This window comes from Chlorocebus sabaeus, chromosome 13, assembly GCF_047675955.1.
Source record: "Chlorocebus sabaeus isolate Y175 chromosome 13, mChlSab1.0.hap1, whole genome shotgun sequence".
Lineage (NCBI taxonomy): Eukaryota > Metazoa > Chordata > Mammalia > Primates > Cercopithecidae > Chlorocebus > Chlorocebus sabaeus.
In genome coordinates this window covers 47,701,053-47,718,350 of record NC_132916.1, presented here as the reverse complement: position 1 = coordinate 47,718,350, position 17,298 = coordinate 47,701,053, and the positions used below count along the sequence as shown (strand labels likewise).

Here is a 17,298-nt window from a genome sequence, read left to right as displayed (position 1 = left end):
TTAATGCAAAGTTAAAAAATATACGTTTTTTCAGCATAGGTATCTTAGTGTTTTTCTCTATTTATATGCAAAATAAAATACTGGTTTATTTTACTAATAAAATACTGGTACTAACACTTTTAAGTGCAACTTAACAGATACACCTATCTCTATCTCCTTTTTACAGTTTATTCTTACTTAAACCTCCATCTATAATATATCTGTATATAAGAATAATCATTACAGCATTTATATCCTTTGGAATATGTAATTTTAGAGGAGAATAATAGGCTCCTAACAAGAAATTAGGTTTTGTAATATCTTTTTCCTGATATGTAGCTTTAAAGTTAAGAAAGAATAATTGCAGTCATTCAGAGTTATGCACATTTAGTTTTTTGGACAGGAGAAACTGATCTTTAATTTTAGGAGCATGGTGGCCTTGTGGGCTATAGGTTTACTCTTGCCTTAGAGGAAAGCACCAGAAGCCAATCTACATTATGTTTAATTTCCTTTGTTGCAAACTACTTGCTTTTTGAAATAAGAAATTGACCTTAAGGATAAGCTGGACCCAATATAAAGGCTGATGTTCTATGAGATTGTACTTGATGTATGTCAATGGCAGAGGAAGAGATTCCTCACTTAGAGCAAAACAAATTACATTTCCCCCTATAGTTGCATGTTTAAATTTCCCTAAAGCTCTCCGAGTTGAAAAGAGCTGCCTGGTAAATTTTAACTCAGTTCTTTCATTGTGTATTTTTCTTACTTTATTACAATCCACAATAGCTCTTGCAGTCAGAGTGAATGAGAAAGAGCCAGAAAATTTAAGCATCATAAATATTCAAGACTTTAGGATTAGGCCATTCAGAAGGTTGTATCGCGTCATCGGGAGTAAGATGGATGGACGTATGTGTGTGTCAGAGCTTTCATTGCATCCATCTTTGCTGGCAGCTTCAGTGGTTTACACTAGGTTGAACATTAAGTGTCTGGAAAATACGGTGCATGAAAAAAGGAAGGAGAATGGAAAGATGACTAAACTTGTTAAAATTCATAGCCTCAGAATATTGGTTAATAGGTAGGCCCTAGTAACATTGTTAAGTATACATTTATCTTTGGATGTCTCCTCTAAATAAATCTAGATCAAAACTCATCTCCATAACTGCACCATTGCATATCGCTCTCAGGCTGCAGGAGGAGCTTAGAGCTTTATCTTCTGCCTGTCTTTTCCAAGCATGGATCAGACTTGTGACGGGGATGGGAGAAGGACAAAGCCCAGAGAGAATAGGCAGTAGGTGTGGAGGTTGGCTCAAAATGAAAAAGGCTGAGGAGGGTGAGTTAAAAGGAGATTTAGGATCCAGTCACTTCTCCAGGTAGTTGCTAAGAAGTAAACTCTAAGCCCAATGACTCTGGCAAATGTAACACTTTGTGCTACTAAAAGAGCTCATCTCTGTCAAGGCACGCAAACTGATGAAACAAATAACTGTGGGTCAAACCAGAGCCTGAATTAACAGGCCAAGGAAAGCAAGAGATCAGGTTTTGGTGCCAACATCAGAAGATATTAAAAGAGTCTCTGAAGCAACTCAACTCAGGCCCAATCATTTTATGTAGTTCTTCTTGGAGCAAGAATAATTTCATTGGTGTTATATTTCTACCTATACCTAAGATGAGTAATAGAGAATAGGATGTGGGGGGGAAGCTCTTAGGTCTAATGTATTTCAGAATCTTCTCTGCAGTTCTGTGTTTCTTGTTTCAAATTCAAGAGAAACTAATGTGCTAGTTGAGTGCAGATGGCTTAAAGTTTTATAGATTTTCATTTAGAAAGGGTCTGTTGAAAAATAAAACAACAATAAAAAAAGCATAATGGAAGCCTTACCAATGGTTCTCAACCCTGTGTGTCAGATTCAAGTGATGTCTTAATTAGAACTATTTTGCCCACGAGAGACCAAAATCCAATTCACACTTGCTTAAGAAAAAAAAAAACAAAAAACTTTTTTGGTTGGGCGCGGTGGCTCACGCCTGTAACCCCACTTTGGGAGGCCGAGGCGGGCGTATCACAAGGTCAGGAGGTCGAGACCATCCTGGCTAACAAGGTGAAAACCCGTCTCTACTAAAAATACAAAAAATTAGCCGGGCATGGTGGTGGACGCCTGTAGTCCCAGCTACTCGGGAGGCTGAGGCAGGAGAATGGCGTGAACCCGGGAGGCGGAGCTTGCAGTAAGCTGAGATGGCACCAATGCAGTCCAGCCTGGGCGACAGAGTGAGAGTTGGCTTCTGAAATGACTTGATACAGGTTTTTTTTTTTTAAATCATGTTATTAATAAATCCTCTTTCTTCACTTCTGGAACCTGCTTTCCTTCCTCTGTTTCATTTGTTTCAGTCTCAGGCAGGCTTTTCTCTCCTAGTGGCTCTTATGGGGATCAGAAAGTTGAGGCCAAAATTATTTTACCTTAGCAACTCAGTAGAAGAGCCTGTTCTCTTCCCCAATGTCTCTGCAAAAGCATTTGTTTCACTCCCATTAATCTGGATTTAGTAGCATATCCTTGCTGGAGCCAATCAGTTGGACAGAGATGAAATATGCACTTTGTCAAGGCCTATGAAATGGGCACCCGTCCTTGGAACTGAACGGTGGGTTAGCATGGGGAAAAAAGTGGTTCCTAAAATTAAGAGGAATGTTATCAGAAACAATGGATTCTAGCAGGAAAGCCACAAATGTCTACATCATCTAATTTTTGTTTCTAATTCAGAATTCCAGGTTACCTCCCATCTCCGATTTACTAAATAAGGTTCAAGCCTTAAATAGTTGAATTTTTAAAATCTCCACAATGTTATTCTAACTCATAATCAGGGTGAGAGCCATTGCAACCCAAAAGAGTAATTCTAGAAATATGGAATTTTATGCATCCTGAGGCCAGTGAGGGAAACAGTCGAGGATAAGTGAATAACTGCACAATATTTTTACACACAGTGACTAGTGTATGTATATATAAATCTACTGTTCAAAATCCCAAAACATGAATGATAGGATGCAAACTAAGTTAATATATATATCACTGTCGCATTGACCTGAGCCATTGGAATAACTATTGATAGTTGATGCTCATCATCTGAACATATCAAAATTTTAAACATGACTGAGATAAGCTTGAATGAATGCAACAAGGAGGTAATGGTATTTTTTCCCTTTGTGCTGTTAACTGGCTATGGTCAAGTCAATTCAGTGGCTCTCAGTTCTCACACCTGTAAAACAAAACTGCCGGATTTACTGATGTCCAGGTATTTTCTAGCTATGATGTTTGACAATTCTATGATTAAATTGTGATGCCATACATTGATAATTTTTTCAAGAGTTTCATCTGGACTAGAGCTTTGAAATTCAAAGGATGACCCATGGACCAGCAATGTTAGCATCATATGGAACCTATTTAGAATTGCAGCATCTAAGCTCTATCTAGACATAATGAATCAAAATCTGCCTTTTAAGAACCCCAATGACTCATATGCACATTAATATTTGAGAAACATTGATCAGACAGTAGTTTCACTTTGGACTGTGGTTCTGAAATTACCTGAGAGTTTATTTAAATTGTAGATCTCTAAAAATTTCCTTGCCGTGAGAGACAAGTTAATAATATCTGAGTTGTAGCTCAGGAATATGTTTTAAAATCTCCCCAGATAATTCTGATGTACAGACACATCGGTCTTACCTAGCACTTATCATCAAATATGAGACATGCTAACACAGCCAAAATCTTACTCAGATCTCCAAATCTGCAAACTTCACCATTGGTTATCTATAAAATGTATTATTTGCAATAATTTCTACCTGTCTGGTTTATGTATGCATGGAAAATGATGTATCATTTATAGATGGAGAAAATAAAATTCAAAGAGAAAAATGAGTTAACCTAAGATAACAAATTTAATGGCAAAAGTGAGATTAGGTAGATATCATCTTAGTATATTTATTTTTGAAAATTTTTAAGGTCATTAGTATACAGTGTTGAATCTATTATTTTTTCTTGATAAAGTTCAGCTTATCTTACCAAGTAATCAAACACGATAAAATAAAGATCCAAAATAATTTACATTTATGGGCTTCAACATCTGTGAAAGAAATTGTTCTTAATATCTTCCTATCACTGTATCTGGAGTGGTTGCCCATTTAGTCATACACACACTAGGTGCTTCAAGGGGAAAAGAATATTCCTTTTTATAGTCTTCATCAATGATGAGTAGTACACTTTTCCCAGAAATATTTGTTTACCAATCAAACATAAAAAGTATTAGAAAATCAAAGAATATATAGATACCTACAGATAATCTGGAATATTTATTTAAAATATTGATAATTCAGCAAAATAGCTGTGTTTGGCATTATTTAATTAGTCACTAAATAGATAATAAGATTTTCTTGTTCATCTCTTACAATTAATCTTTTGTGCCCTAATAACAATTGGCAGATTCTTACAAATAAAGATTCTATGTTTAAGTGAATAAATAATTTGATTTTTTAAATATTAAAATGGGAAATAATGTAAGAAGGCATGTTATTTAATTGTTGCTTGTCAGGTATCTAGAGCAAACATAATACCATAATACGATGCATTCTCTGAAATACACAACCCTTTTAATAATTTAATAAACAAAACTGTCATCTTAAAAGAATCAGGATGATTGCCTTGGTGACAGAGATTATCCTTTTAACTTCTCAAATCTGTCATTTGAAAATCTTCCATTGATAACATTTTGAATTTATTAACAGTTTGCCATATTAATAGAGAAAAAATTGCATGCTTTAAACTGGCCATGTAAGGTCTTAGGCAAAATTACAAACTATCTATCTACTCAACAGCAAACTTTGGTATGATTGTAAGTAGATCAAAACTATCATAAGCAAAATACATGTAATATAATAAAATAACTTAGAAATATGTCACTACAAAATCAACTCATTCATAGGAATCACTGACACAATCTATTTTCACCAATTTTGATTCCATTGGTTGTTGCTACTACCAGCCTTCTCATTTTGGATACCTGTGGCCTCTCTTCCCAGTTACATATGGAAGTTGAGCTCAGAGACTCTGGGGAAAATGCATTGGCCTGATGATTAGTAACATTGGCACTGTGGCAGACACAGACCTTATGTAAACATTTTGAAAAAATTTAACAGCCTAATGAGGAAGAAGAAAAACCAATGAAGTGAATCTTCTTGGAATTTGTTGAAGTTTTAGCGATTATACCCTTTGAGTAATTGTATGTTCCTATGGGACATTCAGCACATGTCATGAGAACAAGAAAGTTCTCCATTATACTTGAAAACTCTTCACTTGGACTATCAAGAGGATCATTAAATCTATCCTTGTCCTCTCAAATGTCCAGCATAAATACACTTAGTAAAGGGCTAAATTTTGTAATTTCTGCATATAGAATACCATAAATATAGGGACAAGTGTTATAAGGCAAAATAAAATGTAGATTATCACTGAAAAACCCTAATCAGTAATAAGGAATGCTAGAGAAATGTAATAATATTAAACCTGCAGAACAAAGGAAGAGAAATTTTGAGTCCCTTCCTTTAAGCTCAGTTAAGTAGTATTTTCCATTTTTAAATCTTGCTCCCAATTTTTTTCTGTTGAAATAGTTATATTTTATTAACATTTTCTTATAGGAAAAATATATTCACTTATAGTTTATCTAGTTTTTGTGTGAGCATCTATAAGTAAATTTTGAAATAAAGCAATGTTAAAAACATGCTTAATGTCCTTAATTTAATTACAATTTAGCTTTTCGGTGCTCTAGAAAAAAACAGTATGAGAAACATTTCTGAAATATAAAAAACTTTGAATTGTTGCAATTGTTTTTCTGTTTTCTCTGTTATTTTTGTATTTATTTTGTGACAGGGTCTTACTCTGTTGCCCAGGCTGAAATGTCACCATCATGGCTCACTGCAGCCTCAACCTCCTGGGCTCAAGGGATAATCCTGTCTCAGCCTCCCAAGTAGCCAGACTACAGGTGTGCACCACCACACCCAGATCATTTTTATTTTATTTATTTATTGTAGAGATGGGGTTTCACCATGTTGCCCAGGTTGGTCTTCAATTCTTGGATTCAAGCAATCTGGCCACCTCAGCTTTCCAAAGTGCTGGGATTACAGGTGTGAGATACTGCACCTGGCCAATTGTTGCAGTTTATAAATACCTTTGGCATATCTTATTTCCATAAGTAGTAAAATCTTGCAACTTTCCCCTGTATTTCTAACAGAAATTTATAATATTTAGAAATAAAATATTTTTTCAGGTTTTCAACTATAATCATTTTAGTAGTTAAATGGTATTTTGAAAGTTGTATCATAAAAACAAGTAAAATATGATCCATCACCACCTTCTAAAATATGCAAGAATTGATAACCTGTAATCATGGTTGAATATTCTTTCAAGTAGTATGCATTTCTCAAGTGTCTAGTATATTCTAGTCATCATGTTAGGCATTGAAAATTTAATGTGGAACAAAATAGACATAATTCTTGCCCTCATCAAATTTAGTTATTTAGTGAGAAAGAGAGACAAGTAATAACAATAGCTGGCATTCACATGATGCTTACTTGACACAAATGATGCTCTAAATGTTTTACATTTTAACTTACTTTAATCCCCATATAATCCTATCTGGTAGATACTACTGTTAATCTTATTTTATGGATGAGGACATGAAGTTCACACAGCTAGTAAGTATGGAAATCAGATTTGAATAGAGTAGATTGACTCCAGTGTTAATTATCTTCAACATTAAACTGTATTTTAATGGATGTCAGAGATGCAAATATTTTTGTATAGATCTTTTAAAGTTTTATCTATGTCTACATTTTCCTATCAAAATGCATATTTTAATTATGTTGGTATACTATAGATTTATAACATCTTTCAGATGATTATTAAAATAATTAAAATAATTCTTTACAGATCATTGGAATCCTGAAATAAAGAATAATCTAAAAATAGGACTAGTTTTTATTTATTCTCAGCAGCATAATAAATTATTATACCTCCTCCTCTGGGAAAAACAGTCTGTGTGAGGAAGATATATTTCATTGCTATCGCCGTTGAATGATAAACCATGAAAGTCAGAGTTTAAATTCTCTGAGTTCCTTAATGAAATAAAGTTATAAATGCATTTTAGCCTAGTATGATAATGTTTTCTTTGAATTTCAAAAGCTTTTAGTCTTGGAGTGAGAGATGAATAGTGATAAGAATCTAAGAGGAGATACTACCTTTTCCTCCACTTATCTTCACTCATACCTCCCTACCAGCTGCCAGAAAAGTGTTAGGGCAGAGTCAGGAGTAGTAAAAGAAGTAGAAATACACTTCCTACATTCTTTGAAATTAATTTGCCCTTCTGTTAAATCCTTCAGTGCCACTGAAACCGTTACTGACACCGGCAACTTTAGTAGAGTACTACTAATTCTTTCTTATTAGGCAAAGCTGCCAGTGACTCAGTAGAACAAAGGGATTTCCCTTGGTTGCCTCCTAACACATTAAGATAATTGTAACTTCTTTTCCCACGTCTTTTTCCCTTCGTCTTTTTCCCTTCTCCCCTTCTCAAAATTCAAATAGAAACTCATATCTTTAAGAATTTATGGACAGACTCACATGTGGATTAAGATACTTTGACCTTTGTGCTTTCTAAGATACAAAACATTTTTCAAGATTTACCGGTTACAAATGTGGCTTATGATTCCAACTAGCATCTGGTGCTGAGACTTAACACCTTTTCAGAGACATTGGACATCCACCTAATTGCAAAGGACATAGATGTGGAGGTGAATAATGACTGCCTTGCCTTTCTTCTAAGTCTCTTGTATCCAGGTTTGGTTCAGGTTTAAGTGAACTGGTCCTCAAAAAGTGTCATGATGTTTAAGTAAAGTTTTATGCTATTATACATTATTTCATGTTATATTAAGTGGAGACATTCACCTATCTTTGCAAATTATTAAATAACCAGAAGCTAGTAATAACATAATATAGAAAACTTAATTTTATTTGAAGATTGTGAGACAATAAATTACCACCTTTAATGACTTGAACCTTTTAAATTTGATTTTCCAATTTATACAAATATAGCCTTAGCTGGAAAGAGCAATTGAAGGTAACAAATCAGGCATTGCCTCCTTACGAGAAAAATATCTTTCCAAAGTCTACGTTAGTAACATGTTACTGAATTGGACAGGAGTTTGAATGGTCATCATTTCCTGGCTAAAGTGTAAGGCGACAGAACTGGCACACCATGTGGAGGCTTTACTGGATTCTTCTGACATCAGATATCCACAGTCAGTGACACCAGTGATGGAATCCAGTCCCCAAAGAAAATGCAAAGTTGCAATAAAATATGCAGAGAAATATTTAATTTCCCCTTAAGTCTGAATCATCAGAAATAATTTTTTGTCTTCCTGAGCAAAGAAATGTAGGTGGATGTATGTCTTTACTAGTTCAGCTGTGTTTATCTATGCTTGCCTCTGTAGAAATATTAATATTTCAGCTAAAATATAGTCTATAATGTACCTGTAAAACAAAAAGTTGCCTATGTAAGTTTGTATACTTTGTTGTGAGCTGTAGAGACTTTACTGTGTGTGTATCTCTTTAAGAATGGGTGACCTCTGTTTACAAGAAAACTGCCTGCATCTGCCCAGAGCAGTGAGGTTGTCTTAGTTTGTTCTAAGGCTGAAGTGCAGAATAAGGAAAATGAAGAATGAGATTGATCTAAGTTGTGAGATTGATCTAAGTTGCAGAACTAGGTTGCATCTACTCTACTTACCACAGAGTAAAAAATAACTGTTCTGAAATAAATTACCAATTTTTCAGTCGAATTTTCCTTTATTCATTTTTCATTTTTATTTTTGCTTAAATAAAGCTTATAATGAAGTGTATCCAACATGCAAGTATTTGCCTTTCACTTTAGAGTTACTTCCCTTTCATGTATTTGGGAAAGGGAGATAATATATTTGCCCCGGCCTTTCCCTTCTCCTGAGTGGTGGTCTTGACCCTAGTCTTTTTGAGATTTGTCTTTTATTGTTGTTGTTGTTCAGGATGGTCCCTAGCTCATTTCAATTATTGCTACTACCTAGCACTCATTCCCTTTGTCAGGATATGACTGAGTACACAAGAGCTAAGAAGAGCAAGGTAGCTCCTGCTAGTACTTCTTTCACCTGTTTTCTGATGTGCAAATTTACACCTACCTTATAGGAAACCCTACTATGATCAACAAGGACTGGCTTTCTAGTCCCCAAAACCACCACCACTCTGGTCCAGTCTCTTCTCCAAAATCTAAGTTAGACTGGGAGATTCGACAGGATTTTTCAGGGAAGGTGGCCTTCGGCACCAGATTCTATGTAAGAGTCTAACTCACGTCTTATTCTCCCATGTGAGCTCCAGAATCCCTTCTTTATTCTTTTGAATGGTCAGCTGATGTCTACGGAAGACACACGTATGTACACACACATATGCACACACCCCTACCTCTACAAAAGATATTATTCTAAATGACAATTTTAAGGCCTCCCCATTACGTGGTGACGGTAGCATTCCATGCATTTTTTTAATTTTAAAAATTTCATGCCATCTCTGTATTCCAGTTAATACCTACTAGGAGTAAGGTATGATCTCTTAAAGGCAAACTCCCTTAGTATATCCAAAGATCATTCTAAATCTTTGATATTTTGCTTGCTTTATGGACCTGAATTAAACAAAGCACCAGTCTTCTTCATAGCATCTGTTGGTTTGGAGATGAGGGAGCAAGGAAAACAGTATTGACAGGAGAGAATATCAAGTTTGTTTTTTCAGTTCATTTGAAATCAATTTGTCTCTGTGGATGACCTCAAGTTTTATAAAGGCCCTTTGCTCCCCCTGGGATTAGACCTGCATTAGACCTGTCTAGTAGTAATATTAATAGGAACCACATATGTAATTTAAAATTTTCTAGTAGCCACATTTAAAATAGTAAAAAGAAAAATATAAAATTAACTTTAATAATATATCTTATTTAATTCAATGTATCAGTCAAGGATTAAACAGAGAAGTAGAACCAATAGAATATTTTGGAGATACTTTTATACTTTTAAAAAATTATTACAAGGAATTGGCTTACGCAAATGTTGGTAAATGGCTACGCATTTTTTAACCCATATAACAGGAAGTCAGGAAGGGAGGATCACAGGCAAGTTGAGCCTAGAAGCTGTCAACCAAAGTTGTCATTCAGAGGCAGAATTTCTCCTTTTGCCCTGGTCAATCTCAGGCCTGTTTTTAAGGCTTTCCAAAGAAATCAGAGAAGCCCATCCAAATTATACAAAACCTGCAAAATCATCTTACTGAAAGTCAACTAATTAGTGATTTTAATTGCATCTGCAATATACCTGGAAGCAACTCTAGGTTAGTGTTCAATAAAATAAGTTGGGATAATAGCCTAGCCAAACGGAGCCATTAATAAAACCATCACACCCAATATCACAAAAATATCATTTCAAAATGTAGTTCACATAGAAATTATTAGTGAGATATTTTACTTATATTTTATTCTAAGTCTTCATAATCTAGTGTATATTTTACACTTAAGCACATCTCAATTTGGATTAACCATGTATCATGTCCTTAATATGCACACATGTCTAACAGCTACTGCATTGGATAGTATAGGTCTGGATAGTGATAGTGATTACTCTGGTTATCATATAAGTTTAGAGCAGTGGTTCTCAACTAGGGTTCATTTTGCCCTATGGGAGACATTTGGCCAAGTCTCTGGACATATTTCATGGTCAAGACTGGGAAGTGGATATGGGGGCTAGTGGCATCTAAAAGGTAGAGGCTAGGAATGCTGCTGAATATCCTAAAATGCGCAAAATAGCCCCTCCCCCAAATAATGCTTCACCCAATTCAAAAAGTCAATAGTGTTAAGGTAAGAAACCCTGCTGCAGAGTAAAATTTGGAGACTAGAGAAGAAATAAACAAAATGGTGAGAGAGGCAGGAAGATGGACATTTCCTATATCATTTGGAGATATTTCCTTGCATTTTGGAGACTTGTTTTCAGAGATAAGAATGAGTGCCTTACCTGTTCATAGCTCCATCACCATATTCAAAGTCAGAGTTGAGATAAGAGTTGATTAGTGACCCTGTAAATAGTAAGATGACTGATTAATAAGGAAAATTAGGAAGAAAATCTTCACAATGGTGGTTACCTCCTTAACAGGTGAATGAAAGCTAGTGACTGTCTTTTCTGAAGATATTTAGGGTGTTTCTATGATTGATCTTAATTTAGTAGACTTTTGGAAAAATTACAAAAATGCAAATGCAAATTTACAAATGGAGAATTTAAAATGTGTACAGTAATTAACACCATCTCAGACCATCTGTGGAATAAAGTTGTGATAAATAAATAAGTAAACCTCATTAGCATTTTTCTAAGAAAAAACATGATATTTAAAATTAAGTCACTTTTCAAAGGTAGTAATCATATTTGTAAACTCTAATCTCAAATTTACTTCTATCAAAATTAACTGCAAATTCAGAATTAACTCCATTTTCTTAGCCTTGGCAATGTATGTATACTGAAGCTAGCAGAAAATTGAATGTATTTACTAAAACCTGATGTTTAGAAAAAAACGTACAACTAACTTATTCTATGAAATGTGTCATATCTGCTTGCAGTAATTATTGGTTAAATGTAATGCCAAATGCTGATTATAAACATAGCTCAGAGTCAATACTTCTGAGATGTATTTCCTATTAGATAGTTGTTACAGTTCATTTCACAAATTCTTAATTTAATATGTAAAAACTAAATCTTCCTAAATCTAAATGACATTCTTATTAAGGAGTCTTAATTTGTATTGAGAGTAATTGAAATAAAACATAATTATAGTTTGTGACCAATTTTAGCACTGAAAATGGTGACAACATAGCTCTGTCTATTAAATGTTTAAGCTTTTCCAAATAACTCTAATTTTGAGATAACTCCATTTTTTCCCTTATTTCTATAAATAAGTGATTTGTTTAGCAATATGTTACAAAGACTCTTTTAGACTCCAATAAACTTGTTAGTGACTGTATAATAATTTAAACTTTGCGGTAGGTTTATAAAGTTTAAGTCATAGCTATGGCTTAGATTTTATACATTTTCAGAGTTTTAAAATTATAAATTCTACTTTTTCTTAGAAATCCACAAAGATAAGACTGAAAAACAAGAGAAACCTGAAAGGAAAATACAAACTAAAGGTAAATGTTTAATTTTATGGTTATTCTTCATTTAAAGATACATTTTTGGGTATTCATATGGGAGAAAGAAAAATTTTCATGTTTAGTGTTTTTTGTTTCATTTTTGAAATTAAATAAGTACATTTACTCCTCAGTTAATTTCAGTTATAAATGTATAAATAATATAAATAATACTTTATAATTAGAATCAAAGTAACTTCAAAATATGTAACAATTTTTTAATTATTTACAATTACTAAGAAAGTAGCTCAAATATATATTGACTTACTGAGGAAATATATTTCTTTCTTTAAGAAGTTACTGTAACAAGTCAGAGTTTATTTTTGTCTTAACCTGAATTCCTTCTGTCATGCAATATCTTTACAATCTTTGGTGCAGAAATGCAGAGTCATTATATGACCTCATGGCAGAGGTCATATAATGCACAGTTTCAAGAGGTAGATGGACAGTGACAACATGATGGTGAATATCACTTTCAACTGAACTAAATCCAGTTACAGCAATTTTGCAGCAGAAGAATATTAAGAAAGGCCAGCATTGTCTTGCTCATCTTATAAGCATAACTTTTCTGTGGGTGACAGAGATAGTCATAAAACTTTAAAGAAACTAATAGGAAGCAAGACGTTCGAAAATATATTCTCTAAGCATGCCCAGGTTTTCCCAATGGTCAGTTTCACATGATTTTGAATGAGCCAGGGCAAAAATAAAGATTTCATAATAACTATATTTGTGTAATCCAGACAGAAAACAAGATAATTTGTTTCTGAGATAAAAATGGAATTTTATCCAGTGTTTGCTGTGTCATAAACCAGCTAATGCAAAATTATCTGTAGTAAATGCCACAGTTGCAGATAGTAAATTTTCAAATAACAAAAGTACCAATTAAATTATACTAGCATGTGAGTTTATATTAATACAATGCCATGATGTTGCTGTTGTTTTTAAAATATACTTCATGTACTTCCTTTTTGTGAAGGGCTCAACTCATTCTACAGATATTATGTCTTTAATCCTAATGTTTGAATTCATTCTAGACTGGTCAGCCAATTCTTCAACAATCAGAACATTGAAGCTCACTCAGTTGAAACCTATTTATATTTGTACTTAGGCAACTAATGTCTTCTTACTGTTCTCTTTCTTTTTTTTTTGGTTCTTAATTCCTTTGGTCATAGAAGTTGGGCACAGCTCTTGAGTACGGATTGACTAAGCGAACCATGACTGAATTGGCTCTGTGTTTCTATCTGCTGAAGGTTAAACAGAAACTCAACTGGTTCCACATCATTTGGGTCGCTGCTGTTTTTTTCTTGCAGACTGTGCTATTAATTTAACAACAGTGCTGCTGGAGTGGAGGTAGTAATACAGATGGCACCATTTGCATTTTGGACCTGACTATATTAGAATTCTGATGTCAAAGACTTTGAGCAGTGAGCTGTAGAGTGGGTTTATTAAACTAGCAAGTCTTCCATAATTAAAACAGTGAATTTGGCTGAAGTTTAAAATAAATTTCTCAAAGACTGAGCTGGAGATTATTAACCTGAATATATTTCTTGAGTAGACCAAATATGTTTTGTAAAAGTAACTATTTCTCAAGAAAGTGAAAGTAGAGCTTCAGTTGTTCCACATTGAGCTGGAAATCAGAGATAGCTTATTTTTTTCCACAGTTTTTCTGTGTGAATATGAACAAAAGATTTCACTTTATTGCTTAGTTTCCTATCTGTAAATGAGGTAAACTAATTCTTGTGTTTTATTCTCAAATAGTTCAATCAAAATAAATGTTTTGTTTTGCAACTGCTCTTGTATATAGATAAATACTGTTTTCTGTATGCCATGTTCCATGTCAGTTATGGTTGTATGTGATAGATAGTTAGGAATTTAAATTATTATCAGAGTATTTTCAACCCTTAGAAGAAAAGATATAGTATTTGAAAGGTAGTAGTAGTCTGTGATGATTATAAAGGAGTCAATAAATACTTGAGTGTAAAGATTCATTATGCTCAAAGTGGTGTGTTTGTGGGGAGACAAAAGATTTTCATTATGGTGGAAGCTAGATCACATTCTATTTCTCTATTTTTTTTCCTCCTTTAAGGGACAATATGATATTCTAAAAGTTTTTAGTAGCATGGAACTCATTGGGAGAGCCTTGGGAGTTTACACCTATATAATTTACCCATCAAGTGGGATACAAAAAAAAAAAAAAAAAAAAAAAACCACACAGAGTATGTAATCCCACAGATATATAGTCCTAAAACAATTCTATATTAATATGCTAAATAATTGATTTTATAGTGTCAAATAATGAGTTTCAGTTCTGACTCCTTTTCTATAAAAATTAGTTACTTTTATAGGCATCCACATTAAGAAATTTTAATTTATCATATCAAGTTAACTTATTTCTACTTTGTCCCTCTGTTTGTTTTGTTTGATATTTTCCTCAGGGAAGAATGCAGCAGTGTATGGAGCTAAAGAATATGCCTTTTAAATGATAACCAGGCAACAAATACTTATTACGGTTTTAGGGCATAAGCTTTGACATGTTAGTTAAGGTTTACCTAGAGCTAACTTAACCTTGGATTTTTTCCTCATAAAAGAGGTAGAAATTTATTTTATTTTATAAATATAATCGGAATACTGTATGTATTTGTGACCTTGTATTGAATTTATATAGTAATATAGCGGAACATTGCATTTGCTTAGAAGAATTTTTTGGGTTACCAAATATCATTAACTAAATTGTGACTCATATAAATGGTCCTGGGGAACAGGCAGAATGAGTTAACAGCAATGGAATAGTTGTGAGTACCAAGCAGAGCGCTCTAGTACAAGTTACCTACAAGAACGCACAAGATTCCACATTAGGGTGATGGTTTCAAATTAAAGTTTTTGTAGGTCAAAATGATCTTGCAGAATACAATCATATTTAAAGCTATATCCAACAATGGATACCCATGGTTAGATGTAGGTCCACATGTTAAATGATAAGAAATGTTAACCAGTCTTCTCTAGCTGTCAACAGTCTGAGGATCCTTTGTAATCATAAATAACTCTGCCCACAGGCGTTTTAAATAAGAAGATAGATACAGACTAATTGCAGAGAATTAGAGAGACTGTTATTTGTCATACATAAAAGGTTCCAGTCATGATTATTAAAGAACATTTCCTTTACCCATGGTAAATACTCAGATATTCTAATAAATAAATAAACTAAGAGCACAGGGTATGATTTTCATAAAGGGTGATATTACCATAACTTTTCTTACTTTTAGAAAGGTCTTTAATTAAATTATCTGGGTTAGAATCCAAATTTGGTAACTTCTGGCTATGTGTCTTCGGGCAAGATAATTAATCTTTCTTTGCCTTTATTTCCTCATCTGTAAAATGGGTATAATAGGGTTGTCATAAGGATTAAATAATTATGAAATGTATATATGAAATTCTTGAAAGAATTATTGACTAATTTTAAACAGTAGCTATCAGCTAATTAATGAAGCATCTTAACCACCTCTTATTGGATAAGTGAGGTCTCTTGTAGGTTTGTTATCTGAATTCCTTTTTTTCTCTATCTTTAGTATCATTTGATATCTGTCTGATCATAGGCTGAACAAATATAAGATATGTCATCCCAAGTTCCTGTAACACAACACTAAACTACTTTTACTGCCTTGTCAGTTCTATATTTGTGGTTCCCTTCTTAAAAAATTAATATTGTATGAGTGTTTATCTACTGTGGACCAAACACTGTATGTAATTTTTTATGTCTAATATTTCACTTAATCTTCATAGAACAATCTAGCATCGTAGATATAATTCCATTTAAACTAAGAATACGTAGGTTTAGCTGGACTCAATCATTGTGTCAAGTATAGTAATTTGTAGAGCGACATTTTTGCCTGTTATCTCTAACATAAGAACATGTGGTTTTTCCACTACATCCTATATCCAATTTTCTTTTTTCTTTTTGTTCTTTGGTGCCTGCTGAGACTGTAGCACCAGAATTTGTTCATAGCCATAGGATCTAGAATTTGTCTCTGAAACCCTGTGGTTAGGACCTCGCTTCCTGCTGGTTGACCTCACTGATCTGCTTGCATTTGCACATATCTACCAGTTCCTAGATACCATCTCTGTTCCCTTCCCATCAGTCTGTGTGCCGTGTAGCCTGGTGTGGGCTTACCTAATTCTAATAGCTTACCTGTAGAGTAGACACCATATAAAAGATGTATAGACTGTATGCACCTTTAAATCTCCTTTCCACTATTTTCAGTCTTAACACAACTGAGAAATGAGATGTGGCGGTACTTATCTCGGTAGACAGGTCAGATGGCTTGTCATAGGCGTGCTAGTTTTCTATAACTGCTGTAACAAATTACCACAAACTGGGCCCACCTGAATAACCCAAGATAATCTCACCATCTCAAGATCCTTGACTTAATCATGTTGCAATGTCCATATATATATATACACACACACACACACATATCTATTATATATATGTTATATATTTATGTGTGTGTATATATGTATAAAACATTCACAGATTCCAGAAAGTAGGATGTAGCCATGTTTTAGAGGGCTATAATTTAGCCTATTACACTGTCTTTTCAATAAATAAACTTAAAATCACCAGATCTAATTACTTAAACAGCATCCTGGAGTCAAAGGATTAATTAAAGGCACCATTTAGAAAGGAATCTTGACAAGCATGCATGCCAGTCAGAGTTTAGAGGGACTGATAATTAAATACAAAAATACAAGTTTTAAAAAAATATTTTAGATTCAAGGGATACATGCACATGTTTGTTACTTGGGTATGTTGCATAATGATGGGAATTGAGCTCTTCTAGTACAACCATCACCCAAATATTCAGCATAATACTCAATAGGTAATTTTTCAAGCCTCAGTCCCCATTCTAATCTCCCCCATTTTGGGATCCCTAGTGTCTGTTATTTCCATCTTTATGTCCATGTGTACCCATTGTAAGTGAGAACATGCAATATTTGATTTGATTTTCTATTTCTGAGTTAGTTCACTTAGGATAATGGCCTCCCATTCTATCCATGTTGCTG

General features: G+C 33.8%; 1 protein-coding gene across 3 annotated transcripts in view; it reads left to right on the top strand.

The window, feature by feature from the left end:
* The window catches only part of TRDN (triadin), a 273,616-nt gene that overhangs the window by 88,789 nt on the left and 167,529 nt on the right, over positions 1-17,298 (top strand). For 2 of the 3 annotated variants that reach the window (XM_073022439.1, XM_008007178.3), the window contains exon 5: positions 12,178-12,237. In XM_073022439.1, coding sequence (XP_072878540.1) covers positions 12,178-12,237 — 60 coding nt within the window. Of the gene's footprint in view, positions 1-12,177; positions 12,238-13,409; positions 14,031-17,298 lie in introns of those variants that run through there. The other variant, XM_038000956.2, reaches the window with a different exon arrangement.